At 46.0% G+C, this 21406-nt stretch overlaps 1 protein-coding gene across 1 annotated transcript in view; it reads left to right on the plus strand.

Annotated features, from left to right (window-relative positions):
- Positions 1-21406, plus strand: part of LOC143923700 (uncharacterized) — a 96200-nt gene that overhangs the window by 17893 nt on the left and 56901 nt on the right. Inside the window, exons 2-3 of the mRNA XM_077447504.1 lie at positions 11054-11383; positions 15916-16221. Coding sequence (XP_077303630.1) covers positions 11054-11383; positions 15916-16221 — 636 coding nt within the window. The remainder of the gene's footprint in view (positions 1-11053; positions 11384-15915; positions 16222-21406) is intronic.

The raw sequence follows: 21406 nt of genomic DNA on the forward strand, positions 1-21406 counted from the left end.
TTCGGGGGAAGAAACACCAGTTTCTGAAGCCATGCTGACCCTACCCTGTCTACCACCCTAAGGGGACTTAGGACAGTGAGAGTCCCACCCTCCTTACTGCCGCTGGCTGAGGAGCTCTTTCCTGCCGGACTCACCACCCTGTAGGGTTGCCACCTGTCCGGGATTCACCCGGACAGTACGAGTTTAGAGTAATTTTGAATCACGTGTCCGGGTCTCCTGCCTCCTGGATCCCGGACAAATGATTCATACCGCACTGTGGCTCAGGGCTCTAACTGTTCAGCTGGAACATTACTAATCAGTCCTGACGCCGTTTCTATAGTATCCGCGGGTGGAATGTAGCGGCCCGCGCTCCCATGGCTTTTTTCTGGCAGAACTTTTCTCAGGCAATGCACAGTTCAGATCGTACAGGAGGAGAAGAGATACCCGGGCACACACTGAGGGTGAGGGCACTCAAACTCTGAAAAACGGAGGAGGAGACCGCTATAGGAGAATGAGTCTGCCCAGTAATGCCCTGTGAGTGTTCGGGTGTCCGTGTAGAATTGGAGGAGAGCGCTGGATCGGGGATAAGAGCTCCATGATCGGCCAATCAGCAGGTCATTTATCACACAGACAGCTGAGCTGACCGGGAACAGACCGTGCAAAAGACCAGCCATGAAATCAGATCCATCCACACTACTTGGCTGGGTAAGAAAAACAGATCTGAGGAGGGAGGGGGAGGGGGAGAGGGAGAATTTTTAGGATTCTTTGCTATCACCTCTGTGTTGTATGTAATGATCGGGAGTCAGACCCGGTGCCAGCATAATACAGTGTCCTGCATAGAATAGTGTGTCTACTCCACAGGTCCTCCTGTCATCCTGCCCCCTCCTGTCACCCTGCCCCATCTTGTCACTCTGCCCCCTCCTGTCAATCTGCCCCATCTTGTCACTCTGCCCCCTCCTGTCAATCTGCCCCATCTTGTCACTCTGTCCCCTCCTGTCACCCTGCCCCATCTTGTCACTCTGCCCCATCTTGTCACTCTGCCCCATCCTGTCATCCTGCCCCATCTTGTCACTCTGCCCCCTCCTGTCATCCTGCCCCATCTTGTCACTCTGCCCCCTCCTGTCATCCTGCCCCATCTTGTCACTCTGCCCCCTCCTGTCAACCTGCCCCATCTTGTCACTCTGCCCCCTCCTGTCAATCTGCCCCATCTTGTCACTCTGCCCCCTCCTGTCATCCTGCCCCATCTTGTCCCTCTGCCCCCTCCTGTCATCCTGCCCCATCTTGTCACTCTGCCCCATCTTGTCACCCTGCCCCATCTTGTCACACTGTCGCTTCCTGTCAACATGCCCCATCTTGTCACCCTGCCCCCTCCTGTCACCCTGCCCCCTCCTGTCACTCTGCCCCCTCCTGTCACTCTGCCCCCTCCTGTCATCATGCCCCATCTTGTCACTCTGCCCCCTCCTGTCAATCTGCCCCATCTTGTCACTCTGCCCCCTCCTGTCAATCTGCCCCATCTTGTCACTCTGCTCCATCTTGTCACCCTGCTCCATCGTGTCACCTTGCCCCCTCCTGTCACTCTGCCCCCTCCTGTCATCATGCCCCATCTTGTCACTGTGCCCCTCCTGTCATCATGCCCCATCTTGTCACTCTGCCCCCTCCTGTCAATCTGCCCCATCTTGTCACTCTGCCTCCTCCTGTCATCCTGCCCCATCTTGTCACACTGTCTCTTCCTGTCATCATGCCCCATCTTGTCACTCTGCCCTCCCCTGTCACCCTGCCCCCTCCTGTCACCCTGCCCCCTCCTGTCGCCCTGCCCCATCCTGTCACCCTGCCCCATCTTGTCACCCTGCCCCCTCCTGTCACCCTGCCCCCTCCTGTCACCCTGCCCCCTCCTGTCACCCTGCCCCCTCCTGTCACTCTGCCCCATCCTGTCACTCTGCCCCCTCCTGTCATCCTTCCCCCACCTGTCATCCTTCCCCCTCCTGTCATCCTTCCCCCACCTGTCATCCTTCCCCCTCCTGTCATCCTTCCCCCACCTGTCATCCTTCCGCCTCCTGTCATCCTTCCCCCCTCCTGTCATCCTTCCCCCTCCTGTCATCCTTCCCCCTCCTGTCATCCTTCCCCCTCCTGTCATCCTTCCCCCTCCTGTCATCCTTCCCCCTCCTGTCATCCTTCCCCCTCCTGTCATCCTTCCCCCTCCTGTCATCCTTCCCCCTCCTGTCATCCTTCCCCCACCTGTCATCCTTCCCCCTCCTGTCATCCTTCCCCCTCCTGTCACTCTGCCCCCACCTGTCACTCTGCCCCCACAGCATCGCCCCGCAATTGAATGGATGCAGGAAGCCCCTATTCACTTGAGTGGGCCACATTCGGCAGGCAATGCTTCTCAGTGAACCTAACAGTGCAGACATGTTTTGTCGCACTCTGATGCAAAGCATTTTGGCAGTTGCAGGTATACATCCCCCTCTGCTGCCTTTTTAGCTTAAGGGGAATGGTTAGATAGCAGTTAAAATAACCTCAACCTCTAATTTTTACTGTCCCCTCAACCACAAGTGTAAACTGAGTCGCAGAGCACTCTGAAGAGTGATCTATAGTGGATCATGTTTTGAAAGTATTTGACGAGAGGTGAAGAAGAATATTGCCTCCTGTTTTTAACCCCTAAAAACCCATGACACTGTGCTGTAACCATGTGCATTGCACACAATTGTAGCGCAGCCCCATTCTGGTGAATAGGCTAAGTTAAGCAAGCATAGTGCCGTGCACCACTAAAATGTTCGGGTTTGGCTTGAAGAAAGGGTGGCAACCCTACCACCCTGAGAAGTTCTGCGCTATCCAGCAAGTATTGCCTGTAGTCCCTGTGGGCTCCCGGGTGCAGAGGAAACAATGCTGTGTCGGTGGCAGCAGCTGCAAATAGCCCCAAAACTGCTCTGAAGTGTGCTTAGGCTTCAATAAAATGGCCGCCCAGTGTCCAGTACAAAGACATAAAACACAGGGAAAATGGCTGTGAGAGCACAGGAGCACATGCTGCCACTAGAGAACACTGAAAAACGTGTTCAGGCTTCAAGAAAATGGCCGCCAGTGTCCTGAATAGGAGATCACTAGGAAAATGGCCGCTGAAGCCCAGGAGAGCATGCTGCCCTTGCCCACACTTAAAATGGAAGCAGCACCATGAGGTACAGGGAGAAAACGATGGCAGCGAACACAGTGCTGTACAGGACATCAGCAAAACCTCACAGACACCTTCCAGGGGCATGAAGAACAGGACCCAGGACACCGTTAGCCAGTGCAGCCCCCCCCCCCCCCCCCAGGTGAGAGCCCCTGCATAGACACACACCACTCAGCAGCCACATGCAGCATCCCCCCCAGAGAGGGGGGGAGGGAAGATAGGGACGGGGAGAGAAGAGAGGGAGGCGAGGGACCCCAGAATCGACCTCCCAGGGAATGCCCAGCTGCTCAGCCCCACAGAGGCAGGGAGAGCTGTACTTACCAGTCCTGAAGAGCTGGGAGACATTCCATCATAGACCCACTCACTGATCAGTACAGGGTGGCTGCTGGCCTGGCATACTGTGACGCAAACATCAGTAGCCCGGTCATATGTATGCCCGGAGCATAAAAGCTCACCGACCACCTCTAGAGCTGAGGTTTCGTCGTGGCTTGCCGAGCGCGTAGCTGCGGCCTGCACACGCTCGATAGCCGGACTGGGGAGACTACAAGGATAAGGGTGTCCAGCCTGTCACCCAGCCGGCTGTTGATAGTAGATCACAGGATCATTCATCTTGCGAAAAAAGTCACGCTTCTGCATAAAAAAGCATGGACAGATGGGCCTGCAGGGTTCCTAGGTCCTTCTACTTCACCAAGCAAAATAAAACTGATGACTGCATGGCAGGGTGGAGGGTTGTTGCCCAAGGGACCGCCCCCTGGGCGGAACTAAGAGTTCTGAGTGTTGTATTACAACTAATGCCTAGTATCTCCTAGTAAAAGGGAATAGCAACCCAATGGTTATGAGAGGAGCTGTGTCGGTCGGTGAATATAAGAGAAACAGCATTTTAGCTTGTACATGATTGGATGATAAAATCAGCAGAGCTTCCCCTCATTTCAGATCTACCCCTTAGATCTACAGTGACTGCACTTCCAAGTGCACTTGCGGTGCAAAGTGGATTTGCCTTTCGTAAATAACCCCCAAAGTCCCTGATGTTCATGTTTACCATCCTGCAGTGTCATTCCTCCCTGGGATCCCTCAGAAAATATTTTTTGAATGTATGAAGGATCATGTGACCTTCTCTTTCTTCCTCCCAGAATGCAATACTCAAGCCCTATTCTCTGCAATGTGATTATCTGTGTGACCTCATAGTGAGTTTGCAGTTACCCATTGGCCTGTCTTTACATATTCCTGATATGTACGTTTCCTGCAATATATAAAGCTCTCGCTGTTCCAAAAGAACAGGAAGGTTTAGTAGACATGAGGCAGGAAATGATAGAAGGTTAACCATTCAGACATAAACAAAGGAGGTGGCCCAGCCCCCACATTCCTGGCAGTTCCAAATCTCTATCCTGGTTACATCACATCTGTTTTTTATTTTGTTTCCTTTGCTGAAAACCAATTGCGCCCCAGAACAGGCATTGCTATTCACAGGGGAAATAGTGCAGAGCAAAAACCGAAATGAGGCGTGGGCACTTTTACCCCCTTTCTGCCCAGGCCAGTTTTCAGCTGTCACACTTTGAGGCCTTGTGCACACTGGACGGTAAAATAAAGTTATAAAAACGCCAGTAGCTGTGCAGTGAGTTTTTCAACTTTTTTCAACGTTTTTACAATAGCGGTTTTTAGCGTTTGTGTTTTTCCAAAATTTTTTTTTTTAAGAATGAATCAAAAACATTAAAAAACGCTAGTGAGAGACGTTTTATGGTGTTTTTATTTTGGTGGTATTTCATCACTGCTGATTTTTTTTTTTTTGCTAAATAAATGAAAAAAGACCAAACATTTTGAAGGAAAAAAAAACCCCTTTTAATAGTTTGTTATAAAATGTTGAGAACTGGTAATTTTCCTTCACTGATGTGCGCTGATGAGGGTGCATTGTGACTCACCACTTATGGACACTGATAAGCAGCACTGATGGGCGACACTGATGAGGAGGCACTGATGGGCACTGATTAGTAGCACTGGTGGGCACATATTGGCAGCACTAGTGGGCATGTTTGGACTGCACTGATCATCAGCACACTGATGATCAGTGCCCTGATTATCAGTGTATATGTCCCTTTTAGAGAAGCCGGTTATCAGCTCTCTTCTCCTCTCCTCATGCTGTCAGCATGAGGAGAGGAGTGCAGATAACCGGCTTCTATTTACATCTGCGATCAGCTGTCATTGGATACAGCTGATCACATGGTAAAGAGCCTTCAGACACTGATCACAGAGCGCGCAGCCCACGCCTAGCCGTGGTGTGGGCGGCTTGCGCGGTCATGGGAGGCCATCTTATGATGGCCTCCCAGAACTATCCGTCCGCGCTGTGACCGCCGCTCGGCTATAGCGCGATTGGCAAATGATTAATCAAGAGGTTCATGCAATGAGGTGGACAAGCCCTAAGCCCCCATTGACAGTTCCAAATCGCATGGCAAGTTGCACCCAATTACTGGCAGTGGAACTGTTCATGTTACAACAATTATGAAAAAGGTTCCTGCACGACTTTTTACCGATTTCATTGCGGCTTGCGTAGATTTCTGTTGAAATGATGCCTTGTACACACCGTCGGACATTCTGACAACAAAATCCATCTGATTTTTTTCCGACGGATTTTGTGCCAAACTTGTCTTGCATACACACGATCGGACAAAGTTGTTGGAAAATCCGATCGTTCAGAACGAGGTGACGTACGACACGTACGTCAGGACTATAAACGGGCCAGTAGCCAATAGCTGTGGTATCTTAATTCATTCTGAGCATGCGTGGCACTTTGCCCGCCAGAACGGTCTACACAGGATCGGAATTTAAACGATCGGATTTTGTTGTCGGAAAATTTGAGATCCTGCTCTCAAACTTTGTGCGTCTGAAATTCCAACGGAAAATGTCAGATGGAGCCCACACACAATCGGATTTTCCGACAACACGATCCGATCGCACATTTTCCGTCGGAAAGTCTGACCGTGTGTACGGGGCATAAGTCACAGGCCGCAATGAAATCAGCAGTGCAAATTGCAGTTTCAAAGCCCATGACATAAAAAAAATCCCCTGAAACTAAGGCAGAGAAGTACTGTAAATTTTTTGGGGAACCATCAGCAGAATAAAATTTACAGTAATTTTCTGCCTTTTCAGGGGATTTTTTTTTTGTCACCCTATGTTTTATAGTTTAACTAGAGTTAAATGTATATGCAAATGTTTTTGTTTTGTGCAATAAAAAAATTAGATTTCATGATAGACATTGGGGGTTATTTACTACTATTACAAATACCTTGGGTGTACGTCTTATGCCCTTGTCATTTTCACAAGGGTGGCTATTCTGCCACTACCATCAGCAACACTCAACTGTTGAAATTATAGCCGGGCACCACTCTATAATTAAGAAACTATTTACTAAAGGAAAATCCACTTTTCACTGCAAGTGCACTTGGTAGTAAAGTCGCTGTAGATCCTAGGAGGACATGCAAGGAAAATAAAAAACAGCATTTTAGCTTGCACATGATTGGATGATAAAATCAGCAGAGATTCCACTCTTTGCAGATCTACCCCTTATATTTAAAGCAAAGTGAATTTGCCTTTCGTAAATAGCCCACCCATTGCGTTGCTGCATTAAAGTCCTATGGGAGAAAAGTGTTCAGTGTACAATTGGGGACATAGCAGCTCCCGGCTCCATAAGGGCCCACCTGTATTCTTTTAATGTGCAAAACCATTACACAGAACAGGTAAGTATATCATGTTTCTTATTTAAAAAAATAAATAAAAAGTGAGCCTTTACAATCATTTTACCCCCTTCAGGACCAGGCCATTTTATGCTGTACGGCACTGCGCTACATTAACGGATAATTGCACGGTCATGCGTGACTGTATCCAAAAAAAATACTTATTAACATTTTTCACACAAATGGGGCTTTCATTTGGTGGTATTTGATCACCACTGGCTTTTTTTTTTTTTTTTTGCGAAATAAAAGAAAAAAGGCAGAAAATTTTGAAAAAAAAAACAAAACAATATCTTTTACTTTCTGCCCTAAAACATATCCAATAAAAAAATAAAAAATAAACATTTCTTCATACATTTTGCCCAAAATGTATTCTGATACATATTTTTAATAAAAAAAAGAACAAAAACAAATCTCAATAAGTGGTTATTGATTGGATTGCATAAAAGTTATAGTGCCTACCATTTAAAGAGGAAGTAAACCCTGATGAGTTTACTTCCTCTTTGATTCCCTGCAAAGCCAAAGCATAATGGGCTACTATGCATCGCATAGTAGTCCATTATGTGTCACTTACCTGACACAGGAGCCAGCGATGTCACCGCTGTCCCCTGTAGTCCGGCGCATCTATCTTCTTGGTGGGGTCTCGCAGCTCCGCCGCTGTCATTCGGCGAAGCCGCGATGACGTCACTCCCGCGCATGTGCACGGGAGCCGACACGCGTGGCAGCTCCGTCGCTGAAAATGCGGTGCTCAGTGCGACACAGAGGTGCATGTCTCCGGGTAAATATCTCCTAAACCGTATAGGTTTAGGAGATATTTCTTGGACCTACAGGTAAGCCTTAATCTAGGCTTACCTGTAGGTCAAAGTGTGTTGTAAGGGTTTACAAACACTTTAAGGTATATATACTGTAATTTTTTTTAATGCTACTACTGGCGGCGATCAATGACTAATAGTGGGAGTAATAGTGGGACTGTGATAGACATAAACTAACTGACGCTGGAGGGAACTGTGTAACTGTCACTGGCATTACAGTGATCAGTGATAACACTATACACTGTCACTGTACTAATAGCTGGGAAGGGGTTAACATCTAGGGCTATTAAGGGGTTAAAAGTGTGCCTAACCATGTGTACAGTGTGCTGCTTTTCACTAAGGATCTCTCTGTTTCTTATCCCTGCTGACAGATCTAGGTTTATCTATAGCAACAGCACAGCAGTAGGTCTCAAAACTTCAGATGGGGTCATCAGATAAGGGACTAATTCAGGTGTGTTTAACTCTCCTCTTGAGGTCTGTAAAAAAAAAAAAAGTCTGTAAGGAGATGAAAGATAACATGCAAAAAGGAACCTAGAACTCCACTTATTGGCTAAAAGAATACAATACAGCATATTCATATGCACTGCTAAAACGTTAGTGTGCCACGTTCTTACGGCAGGGTGCTGCTTGGTGGTATTACATTGGAAAAAAAGAGATCCTCCATCTCCTACAGAGCTTTAAATTGGTTGTAAACCTACTAAAAAAAAAAAAAATCTGCAAGACAAAGGCATAATGAGCTAGTATGCATAGCATACTCACCTTACATCGAAGCCCCCGCAGCAGTACACAGCTCTGGCCGGTGACAACGCTCACGGAGTTACTTCCGGGCACCGTGGGCTCCAGCGCCGTGATTGGCTGGAGCCACAATGACGTAACACTAGCTAAAGCAACGGCACGAACGTGCCATTGCTTCAGTGCGCATGTGCCAATGTGCTGATGACGTTGGCACATGCTGATACAAGGGATATCTCCTAAACCAGGGATATGCAATTAGCGGATCTCCAGCTGTTACAGAACTACAAGTCCCATGAGGCATAGCAAGAAACCCAGAGGCAGAGGCATGATGGGACTTGTAGTTTTGCAACAGCTGGAGGTCCTCTAATTGCATATGCCTGTCCTAAACCATGCAAGTTTAGGAGATATCCGGGGTAGCTACAGGTAAGCCTTATTGTAGGCTTACCTGTAGTTAAAAGTGATTTGTAAGGGTTTACAACCACTTTAATAATTTCATAGTTTCATAGTTGGTAAAGTTGAATAAAGACACTAGTCCATCCAGTTCAACTTGTGTGGATGTATGTACGTTTGTGTGGATAATCATTTCCCATATCCCTGTATCTTGTGTTTACTAAGATGCACATCCACACCGACTGTAGAATAGGGTTCCATATCCTTATCGCCCCGTCAGTGAAAAACCCCCTATACAGCTTAAAGTTAAACATCCGCTCTTCCAATCACATTGTCTGGCCTCGTGTCTTCTTACAGTCCCTGAGACTGAATAGTTTCCTACCTACGCTGGGATCACCGTTGAGATATCACATCTCCTCTCAAGCATCTCTTCTCCAGAGAGATAATAGTTAATGTTTGTAGTCATTCCTCGTAATTGAGGGCCTCCAGTCCTCTTGTTAGTTTTGTTGCCCTTCTCTAGACTCTCTCCAGTTCCAGCCCATCCTTCCTGAGGACTGGTGACCAGAACTGGACAGAATACTCCAGATGTGGCCAAACCAGAGTTTTATATAAATTCCCTAGCTTTGTTCTAGAATCAAAGGTGTGGAACTCATGGAGACACTCGCTGCATGCTTGAATAACATTTTAGATAGGCACAATAATGTCTGGGAACTTTGGCATCTCAGGACGGACCCTCCATAGCTGGCTCCTCCTGTTAAGCAAGTGTCCCTTTTTCCTTTTAGCAGCCGTAAGGTGGTCTGGAGAATGGAGAGACGCACTTCCTTTCCTCTTTCTTTTTTTCCCCCTTTTATCTCTTCCTTTCTCACTTTTTTTTTCTTAGTTTTGTTTTGTCTGCTTTGTGTTACATTATTTGCAAAATAAATATTGTGTTTAGGCTTGAAGCACAGGGTGATATGTGTCGCTCTCCTGTATGCCTAATCTTTTTCTTGCTTAGCTTAGAATAATGCCACGTACACATGATCGGAATTCCATCGGAATTTAGCTGTCCGAATTTCCGCCAGCCGAAAATTGATAGCATGTTCTCAATTTTCCAGACGGAAAAACTTTCTATCGGTAATTACGATCGTGTGTGTGTGCAATTCCGACACACCAAAAATCACGCATGCTCAGATTCAACTACGAGACGGAAGCTATTGGCTACTGGCTATTGAACTTCCTTTTTTTAGTCCGACTAGGAGCTTGTATTGAAGTGAATGCCAAACTACAAACACCCCAACAGGAGAGTCCAAATGAGGTCAGTTCAGTTCAAATGAAGAGATGCAGTGAGAAGAGATGCACTGACAGCGTCTGTTCAGAGGGCGAAGTGCTGCCTGGCCGGTTCGGTCCCAAAAAGGGGAGGCTTCCTTGAGGATAGAGAATCCCTAGCCTGTCCCTACTCGTCAGGAACCTTTCCCTGCCAGTAGTCAGTTTCTCTAACAGATGGTGGTCTCTCTCCCTATTCTACCCACTTCACAAAGGCCTGTTAAAGAACCTGTTGAGCCAAGATGGCCACCAGGGGTCCCATGGATGCAGCGTAGCCAACCGTTAAGCTTTATGACCCTGGAAACCACAGAGAAACCAGGTTTCCATGAACTTCCTCTCCAGGCTGTGGTACCCCTCAGTTGAGGACCACCTGCAGTGGAGAAAACAGACTGCACCTACCTATGCATTGACATCTGACTACCCATAGAGCAGAATTGGAGCAGACAAGGATCTGCCATCTGCCTGCTCAGGAGGGAATCAGCAAACGGTTCCCCTTGCCAAGCTGAGAAAGCTGAATCTGGCCCGTGTGAAAGAGGCCTTGCCATATAGCTCCTTGTTGACCGACGCCTCAGGATCTTTGCACTGATAAAGCTGGACATTGTCCTCATTTTCTTTTATGGTGTGTATATGACCTCTTACATTGGTTTTGGAAAACAGCTTATTGATTGTGCCATGTAATCACTTTTTATAACCCTCCTATATGATCCTTCTCTTAATTTTTACATGCAGAATATTGTACAAAGTATTGAATGTTTTCAAAAATGTTTAATACAATTTTTTATTTATAAAATAAAATGTTCGTATGCAAAATTATGCATATTTGCCTGACTGATAACATTGTTAAAAAAATTTTTTTTCCCTAACCACAAGTAATATATAAAATATAATAAAAAAAAAAAACAAAAAACTGTACATTTCTTTAAATGTTAATTTAATACATCTTTTTTCAGGTTTGGGACTGGATGTGACTGCTCCCCCTTCTCAAACAGCTTTATTCAAATCTCCTGTTGTTTTACCGTGTACTTTCCGTGTGAATACTCCTCCTATAAACCCGCAGTTCCTTGCGATAATCTGGACCTTTGGAACAAAAGAGCTGCTGAGATTTGACAATAAAGAGAACGTGGTCAGTGACGGGGTGTCTTTCGATGAACAAGCGGCCCGACAAGGAAATGCATCGCTGACCATTCACAATGTGACCATCGACAACCACGGAACCTATAAGTGTTTAGTCGTCTACAGTCCAGACAGAACGTCCAAGGAGATCCAGCTCAATGTTCAGGGTAAGGAACAAAGCATCTTTTACCCTCTTAAAACACTTCACATAATAGGAGAAAGGGTATTAACTTCCATACCTTTCTCAGAAAAGAGAAATGACAGCTCATACATGAGCTACTCTCCTCTCCACAAATCCGAAACTCAGCTACTGCTCGGCCTTCTCTCCCCTATCCACAAATAACTCCCACTCCACCTCTTTCCCCTACAGCCATAATCATTTTCCCCTCTGCCCAAGTTTTTTTCAGACCCCATCTACTTCTTCCCCCCTAATCGTCTATAACAGGGGCATCCAAACTTCCTAAACAAAGGACCAGTTTACTGCCCTTCAGACTTTAGGGGGGCCAGACTGTGGTCATTGGGAGTAGAAATAGTTTTGGCGTCAGTGGGGGGTTAACAGTGCATCTTTGGCTTTATAGGGAGGAATGGTGCACCATCGTTGGTGTCAGTGGGAGGAATAATGCCCCATATGTTGGTGTTAGTGGGAGGAAGAGTGCCCCGTTGTTAGTGTCAGTGGGAGGAATATTGCCCAATCCTTGGTGTTAGTGGTAGAAATAGTGCTCAATTGTTGGTGTTAGTGGGGGGAATAGCGTACCATTGTTGGTGTTAGTATGAAGAATAGTGCTAAATTGTTGGTGTTAGTGCTACGGCTAGTGCCGCATTGTTGGTGTCAGTGGGAGGAATAGTGTAAGCCCTTGTACACACGGTCGGACATTCCGACAACAAAATCCGTCGGATTTTGTCAGACGGATTTTGTCCGAAACTGGTGTTGCATTCACACAGTCGGACAAAGTTGTCGGAAAATCTGATCGTATGTAACGTGATGGCGTTATTTCGTTACAACGGGACTACGTTAAGGCTAGTAGCCAATAGCTTTGGTCTAGGAATTTGATCTGAGCATGCATGGCACTTTGTCCGATCGGAATTCTCTACACACAATCGGACAAAGTCCGATCGGATCATGTTGGAGAGTTTTATAGCCAAGCTCCGATGGAGCCCACACACAGTCGGATTATCCGACAACACGGTCCTACGAGACATTGTCCACCGGAATATCCAACCATGTGTACAAGGACTTATTGGGGGGAATAGTGCCCCATCATTGGTGTTAGTGGGGGGAATAGGGCCCCATTGTTGCTGTCAGTGGGAGGAATAGTGCCCCATCATTGGTGTTAGTGGGGGGAATAGGGCCCCATTGTTGATGTTAGTGGGAGGAAAAGTGCCCTATTGTTGGTGTTAATGGAAGGAATAGTGCCCCATTGTTGGTGTCAGTGGGAGGAATAGTGCCCCATCCTTGGTGTTAGTGGGAGGAAAAGTGCCCCATTGTTGATGTCAGTGGGGTAAATAGTGCACCATCCTTGGTGTTAGTGGGAGGAATAATACCCCGTTTTTGATGTCAGTAACAGGAATTATGCCCCATCGTTGGTGTTAGTGGGAGTAATAGTGTCTTGCACCAGTGGGAAGAAAAGTGCCAGGTGATAGCAAGCAATCTGGACCCCGAGCTGCAGTTTGGAGACCACTTGTCTATAATAAAGTAACATCCACTAGCCCTCTTCTACAATCGGATCCCACTGCCTTTTTTCTCTAACCCAGTCTATGATCCTCTACTTTAATTAGCTTCTGCTCTACCTCCTTCCTGGTCAGCTGCTACTACGCCTTCTCTGCTCCTCCATGGTCAATTGCCAATTTTCACTCCTCAAGCACCACAAAAGCTTTTTACCAAATCTATGCTGAAGGCTCAAGGATGATTGATACAGCCTTTCTGGTCCACAACCAGTTGCCACTCTGCCATCTTTATCCCCCTTCCCCCCCATCCACATTTAGTCATTGTTTTACCTTGTTTTTCCTTTATGGTCCACGTGTGGCTCCTGCTTTACCTCAGTTAGAAGATAATCTTACTCGCTGTCTCCTCCCCATAAACAAGATAGCACAGTTGACCAAATAACATGTCAAGCTAAAAAAAAAAAATCAAGATAAAAAAACATCCTGATTGGGCATTAATGCACTCCTGTGTGTTGGATCACTCACCATTCATCTTTAATTACCTGTCCATGAGGGTCACATAATTGCTTATAATTGTAAAGACGATGGGGGGAAATTAGCAAAGGCTTATGCGCCATTATAATGAAGCAGGAAACTGTCCCTTGTGGCGTGTTCACATTAACTAAGCAGACAGACCTGTGTTCAGATCTCTCTGCACCACCCACAGGAGTTTCTATTTGGTGTGAAATAGAAACTGGTGCTGGGTTCGCTCCTAATTAGCAAAGGGCTTGCAGCAATTTTAAATATCGAAACTTGACTGAACATACCTATCAGGTCAAACCTGGAGTACAGGATAAAAGCTGTGTGCAGACAACTCACATGCCTCTCTCTGCCTGTGTAGTGATTACACTACAGGAGCAGAGCCAGCCGAGTTAACCTCTTCTTCCTTCCCGCACATGTTCACTATCTGCCTAATGCAGCTCACCAACTTTCAGGTGCGATTGTAAGGAGATAATCACTGTTATTCACTGTAAGGGCTTACCTAGATTGGAGTCCATGTTGCAGAGATGTAGGCTCACCCTTGCAAATAAACACAGCCCACAGTAACAAACAAACAGATAAGCTACCTGGGCTGTGAATCTGTGCACGGGGGCTTGACAGGAATTTGCCAAAGGATTGTCCAGGTAAAGCCGTAGTCAGGGATTCCAGAAGACAGAATAAACGATATACAAGCCAGGGTCGGTAGCCGGGGTCAGTCTTGGAACACAGGAACACAGGAACACAGGAACACAGGAACACAGGAACACAGGAACACAGGAACACAGGAACACAGGAACACAGGAACACAGGAACACAGGAACACAGGAACACAGGAACACAGGAACACAGGAACACAGGAACACAGGAACACAGGAACCTTTGGCAACAAGAGACAATGAACTGACAAAGCCCTCAGAGTGAGGCAGTGTTTTATACCCTAGCTGATTAGGTAACCTGCCACAGCTGATCCAAGAGTGACAGGTACAAACAGAATTGCCCACAGTACTTATGCAAAACTAGACATGGCTGGAAAGCAGGCAGAATAGAACTGAGGTGTGGCTCAGAGGTAAGGTAACGGGAACAACTACTGGCAGTCATGAGTTCAATACCACCCAGAGCCACTTGAGGCGTGACTACACCTGGCTGTCCAAAATACACGGTAGGGACCGTGACATTCACATAACATCATTTTTACTTAACATTATATATATATATTTTATTATATACACTATATTTTTAAAAGCATTGAGACACCTGCCTTTCACGCATATGAACGGCATTCTTGGGTTCAATATTGAGTTGGTCCACAATTTGCATCTATAACAGCTTCAACTCTTCTGGGAAGGCTGTCCACAAGGTTTAGGAGTGTGTCTATGGGAATGTTTGACCGTTCTTCCAGATAAACACACTCCTAAATCTTGTGGACCACCTTCCCAGAAGAGTTGAGGCTGTTATAGATGCAAAGGGTAGGCCAACTCAATATTGAACCCTACGGACTAAGACTGGGATGCCATTAAAGTTCCTGTGTGTGGCAGGCGTCACAATACTTTTGAAAATATAGAATATATTATATATATATATATATATATATATATATATATATATAATACAGTGTATATATGATCAAGTCCATACATGTTGAGGATGCCTCTGTACAAAAGGATCCACGCCCTCTGAGGAAGACGTGATGATGAAACACGTTAGGGCGGGACCACACGGCTGTTTTAGCTTGTGACTCGTCATGGGCATCACCGTGGGCAGATTATCCTGGAAGCAGAGTACACAGGCTGGCTGTGCAGTGGTTGCTCTATTGGATCAATGCCAATTTTTATCTTATATCTTGTAAGCGCATTTTTATCTGGGGGACATTTTGGCAATAAAATTTGTACAGGATTACGCTATGAGCCGTGTTCCCTTTTCTTCTATGTGTTACCGGGTGTGATGAGAGCGATCTGTGGCCACTCTAAGGAGATTGCTGATACAAGGCTTGTCTCATTAGACCTTGTGGTGAGTATTTTACCATAGGGGTGCGAAGTACACACAGTGTGGGGGTGACGGTATTTGAAAAGATTCTTCCTGTCTCCTCACCCTGGAGTGGATGCATGCTAACAACTCCTCAGCATCTAAGCACTGTTTCTTAGTGTGCCCTCGTGTATTCACTTGGATGCTCTGTGGCTAGTGGGCACACTTACCATCATTCATGTATGGACTTGATCATTTTAATCTATGAACTTTAAGCATATAGTACGTATTTGTACTGAGAGATCGCTGTTAATGCTAGATTTATTTTCAGATTTTCAAGCATTTTGTGTGACCATTTATTTTAATAACAGCTGCGCTCATTTGCATAACACCAGTTTATTCTATTCCTTGAGCGCTGCGATCGGGAGCTTTTAGTTGCTGATTTTTTCGTTATAATATACATATATATATATTTATTTTTTCTTTATACTTCACTACTTGAAAAAGGTTTGTTACACCTTGTTACTTATATTCTTTAATCTTTTTTGTCTTATAGCTACACCGATGGTCAAGATACACAAAATGGGTCTTCGAAAGAATCAGATCAACCAGGTTGATTGTTCCATTACAGGTTTCTTCCCTATGGAGTCTCTAATAGTCACCTGGCTGCAGAATGATATTAAGGTCCTGGGTGGATCAAGAATGGGGACATTTCAGACAGGTGCTGATGGGACTTTCAGAGTCAACAACTCTATAATCCTTACCCCTCTCCAGATCCAGGATCGTCCATCCATTATCTGTCAGGTGGAGCATGTGTCACTGCAAAAGCCAATCCAAGATGGATTCTTAGTGGTGTATAAAGGTATGAGTAAGCTTGTGGACTTTAAAGTGGATGTAAACCCACTCTCGTCCTTTCTAAACTACTGCAATATTGGTTATCTAGAAGGATATATACGCCTCCTGCATGTATACTTATCTGTCAAATGTCTCCCCTCTGTCTGCTATGAGACCCAAAAAACTGCAGATTTTGTGGGTGGGTCTGTTTTCCAGGGCTCAGTGGGTGGAGTCGTGATGTCAGTACACTCCCCTTGTCAAAATGCATTTTCTCCTGTGTATTTCTTATACTGAACTTCTGCTATGATCACTAACATCCAGTCAAAACCCAGAAAAGTCCCCACATGACTTCAGCATGCCAAATCATGCTGAGGTGTGGAACAGCCAATCCTTGCAGAGCTGCTGAAGAAAGGAGCGGGGGTGGGAATTAAAAAATAATGCATATCTTAAGCTAGTGCACGAGATATGGAAATCACCTGGCAATCACAGCAAGGGGGAAGAACGGACACCGTTTTATTTCACTGAAAAAAGATATGAGGATTACTCAGAGCTGGATTAACTCTATGTGGCAAGACTGGGCACAGATAATAGGAAATCCCATACTCTATATTGTGCCAGACAAAAAAACTAAAAAAAATTCGGGTTTACATGCACTTTAAAGAGGAGGGCCGTTTAAAAAAAAAAAAAAAAAAAAAAAAGTCAGCAGCTGCAAACACTGCAGCTGCTGACTTAATAAACACACTTACCTATCCAGGGCGCCCACGATGTCGGCCGCCCGAGGCCGACCCGTCCCTCGGGTCCCGGCGCCGCCGATCCCTCTAAGGGAAACAGGCAGTGGAGCCTTATGGCTTCACTGCCCGTTTCCTACTGCGCATGCGCGAGTCCCGCAGCACTTTCTGAATGGGACACGCTGTGTTCTGGAACACACAGTTCCCAGAACACAGCGCGACCCATTACCCAGAAGACACCGCGACGAGGAGAGAAGACAGAAGATCTCCGCGGAGGAGGAAGAGGAAGATTAGGATTATGTGCCTAGCAACAGGCATTTCTGGTAAGTAAAAGTAAAAGTTTTCAGGGTGGCCCTCCACTTTAAGCTACCTGTTGTACCTGCTTCTTCTGGGGAAGGAAACATGTTTGTGTTTAATAATAAACAAATAAATAATACCCCGTAGCGCTATTTCTGTGTGAATATTAATCCACACAATCTACCTACAGTAATATATCAAAGTATTCATAGTCTCACATATATCAATGTGCTTCACTAAGTGAACATAAATCACATATATCACCACCTTTAAGTGAATATGAAAAAATATATATCCACTTATATGTTAAAAATTGTGAAAAAAGTGAAATACAACACCCTCCAAAAGAGAGTAAAATAGTCCATCACCCAAAAGTGATTATATTTAAACACTCCAACAATAGTCCTTCTATAGGTGCAAAGCTAATCTTCAGTGTCCAAAGCAGTTTCTTAATTCCTTCACCACACCGTCCGTGATTGTGAACCCCCCTTCGTGAGATCACTCACCAGCTATTAAGCCTTACACTCGCGTGCTCGGCTAGTAGAGCTTTAAACCTCTCAGGGGATGGGTTCAGTATAATATCGTAATTTGGATAAGGGTGCCTTAGCCTGCTTGTGCCGTCCCCTTCGTCCAGCACCACCTTCCACCACCATGTATACAAACTTAGTATCTCAGTGTTACTTGCCAGATAGCCATGCCCCACGTTACTTGCCAGAGATACTAAGCTTGTATACACGGTGGTGGAAGGTGGTGCTAGACGAAGGGGACGGTACAAGCAAGATAAGGCGCCCTATTCAAATTACGGACCTGTTGTGTGGGACCAGGCGGGACACGTGAGGAAGGGTAAGAGGAGAGAGCGATCCAGTTCCCTGTTACCACCAATGCCCCGGCGTATTTAAAGCACTTGTTGAAGTTGGAGTGTGGAGTGATTTTACTTTTTTGAAGTGGCTTATTCTTTTATTGTTCATGTGAGTGCATAAAGAGTGATTTTTTTTTAAGATTAAAGTGTGTTTACGGTATTACACTATTGGAGGTCTCCTCTGTGATTTCTTTTGAGGCACATACACAGAGACCTCCGAGTGGAGAATATCCAGTGATTTGCGATATTATATTGAAACCATCTCCTGAGAGGTTTAACCACTTGCTTACTGGGCACTTAAACCCCCCTCAGTCCCAGACCAATTTTCAGCTTTCAGTGCTGATGCACTTTGAATGACAATTGCGCGGTCATACAACACTGTACCCAAATGAAATTTTTATCATTTTTTTCCCACAAATAGAGCTTTCTTTTGGTGGTATTTAATTACAGCTGGGAGTTTTATTTTTTGCTAAACAAACAAAAAAAGATGCAAAAAAATAAAAAATAAAAAATCATGTTTAATAGTTTGTTATAAAATTTTGCAAACGTGTAATTTTTCTCCTTCATTGAAGTGCGCTGATGAGGCGGCACTGATAGGCTGCACTGGTGGGCACTGATAGGCTGCATTGGTGGGCACTGATAGGCTGCATTGGTGGGCACTGATAGGCTGCACTGGTGGGCACTAATAGGCATAGTTAAGGCAGCACTAATAGGCACAGATAAGGCGGCACCGATGGGCACAGATAAGGCGGCACTGATGGGCAAAGATGGGCACAGATAAGATGGCACAGATGGGTGGCACAGATGGGTGGCATGGATGGGTGGCACGGATGGGCACTGATAGGTACCACTGATAGCTGGGACTGATGGGCACTGATAGGTGGCACTGATAGGTGGCTCTGATAGGTGGCACTGCTGGGCACTGATGGGCGGCACTGCTGGGCACTGGTAGATGACACTGATGGGCACGGATATGTGGCACTGGGGTGCAGCACCTTTGTTGAGGCAGATTGTGGGCACTGCTGGGTGGCACTGTGGGCACTGCTGGGTGGCACTGCTGGGTGGCACTGTGGGCACTGCTGGGTGACACTGTGGGCACTGCTGGGTGACACTGTGGGCACTGCTGGGTGGCACTGACGGGGACACTTACTTCTTATTAATGTGGCACTGGCAGGGGGCAGGTGGGCACTGGCAGGGGGCAGGTGGGCACTAGCAGGGCTGGCCGTGATCGGGACTGATGTCCCGATTACGGCCGCCGGTGATCGGCTTTTTTTTTTCTCCTCGCGCTGTCAGGAATAATAGCCGATTACCGGCTCCGTTATATCACATGATCAGCTGTCATTGGCTGACAGCTGATCACGTGATAAGGGGTCAGGATCGACCCCTTGCACGGATCGGTGATCAGGCGAGTCTCATAGACTCGGCGATCACAGAGCGCGCCGCGCGCGCCCCTCAGGGGGCGGGCAGGCCGCTCGTGCACGGGACTACGTCTATTGACGTCGTCCCGGAAAAGGAGATCCGCGCTGTAGCCGTCATTTGGCTATAGCGCGGGTCTCAAGTGGTTAAAGCTCTACTAGCCGAGCACGCGAGTGTAAGGCTTAATAGCTGGTGAGTGCTCTCATGAAGGGGGGTCACAATCACGGACGGTGTGGTGAAGGAATTAAGAAACTGCTTTGGACACTGAAGATTAGCTTTGCACCTATAGAAGGACTATTGTTGGAGTGTTTAAATATACCGTAATCACTTTTGGGTGATGGACTATTTTACTCTCTTTTGGAGGGTGTTGTATTTCACTTTTTTCACAATTTTTAACATATAAGTGGATATATATTTTTTCATATTCACTTAAAGGTGGTGATATATGTGATTTATGTTCACTTAGTGAAGCACATTGATATATGTGAGACTATGAATACTTTGATATATTACTGTAGGTAGATTGTGTAGATTAATATTCACACAGAAATAGCGCTACAGGGTATTATTTATTTGTTTATTATTAGAAACAAATTTTGATCCACCTATGTTTTGTTGAATACGTTTGTTTAACCACTTTCAGACCGGACCATTTTGCTGGTCAAAGACCAGACCACTTTTTGCGATTCGGCACTGCGTCTCTTTAACTGACAATTGCGCGGTCGTGCGTCGTGGCTCCCAAACAAAATTGACGTTCTTTTTTTCCTACAAATAGAGCTTTCTTTTGGTGGTATTTGATCACCCCTGCGGTTTTTATTTTTTGCGCTATAAACAAAAATAGAGCGACAATTTTGAAAAAAACGCATTATTTTTACCTTTTTGTTATAATAAATATCCCCCAAAAATATATAAAAAAACATTTTTTTCCCTCAGTTTAGGCCGATACGTATTCTTCTACATATTTTTGGTAAAAAAAATCGCAATAAGCGATTATTGATTGGTTTGCGCAAAAGTTATAGCGTTTACAAAATAAGGATAGTTTTATAGCATTTTTATTAATTTTTTATTCTTTTTTTTTACTAGTAATGGCGGCGATCAGCGATTTTTATTGTGACTGCGACATTGTGGGGGACCCATCGGACATTTTTGGCACATTTTTGGGACCATTGTCATTTATACAGTAATCACTGCTATATAAATGCAGTGATTCCTGTGTAAATGACACTGGCAGTGAAGGGGTTAACCAGTGGGTGGCAGTGTAGGGGTTAAGTGTTCCTAGGGGTGAGTTACTAACTGTGGGGGGGGGGGGTTGGGCTTTCATTTAGTGAACACTGATCTCTGCTCCAATCACATGGAGCAGAGATCAGCGTCACTAGTTGCTAGGCAGAATGGAGAAATGCTGTTTACACGGCATTTCCTCCATTCAGCCGCCCCGTGAGACGATCGCGGGGATGCCCGCGGCAATCGAGTCCGCGGGTCCCGCGACCGGACTCACAGGGGTCCCGACCGGCGCGGGAGCGCGCCGCCGGTGGCGCGCTCCCGATGGCAGGGCAGCATTGAAGATTGGACCTACATGTACGCCAATATGCCTGCCCGTGCCATTCTGTCGACGTACATCGTCGTGCGCTGGTCGGGAAGTGGTTAAGTAGCAGCTGAGGTTTAGGGTGTGGGTAAATTGAGCGCTGTGATGATACACTAAGTGGAGGGACTGAGATTTGTGTATCCATATAGATATAACATGTTTGTGTTACCTTGCTTCTGCTGTTGGTACCTACCTTCTGTTTGCTCTCTGGACTTTCCATTCAACTGCCCCTTTCACCCTTCTCTCGCTAGATACTACCCGGTTTCCCCCAAAAATAAGACCTAGCGCGATTGTCAGTGATGGCTGCAGTATAAGCCCTACCCCCCAAATA

This window comes from Lithobates pipiens, unplaced genomic scaffold (assembly GCF_037356315.1).
Source record: "Lithobates pipiens isolate NorthernLeopardFrog02 unplaced genomic scaffold, aLitPip1_a1.2 Scaffold_22, whole genome shotgun sequence".
NCBI classification, from domain to species: Eukaryota; Metazoa; Chordata; class Amphibia; order Anura; family Ranidae; genus Lithobates; species Lithobates pipiens.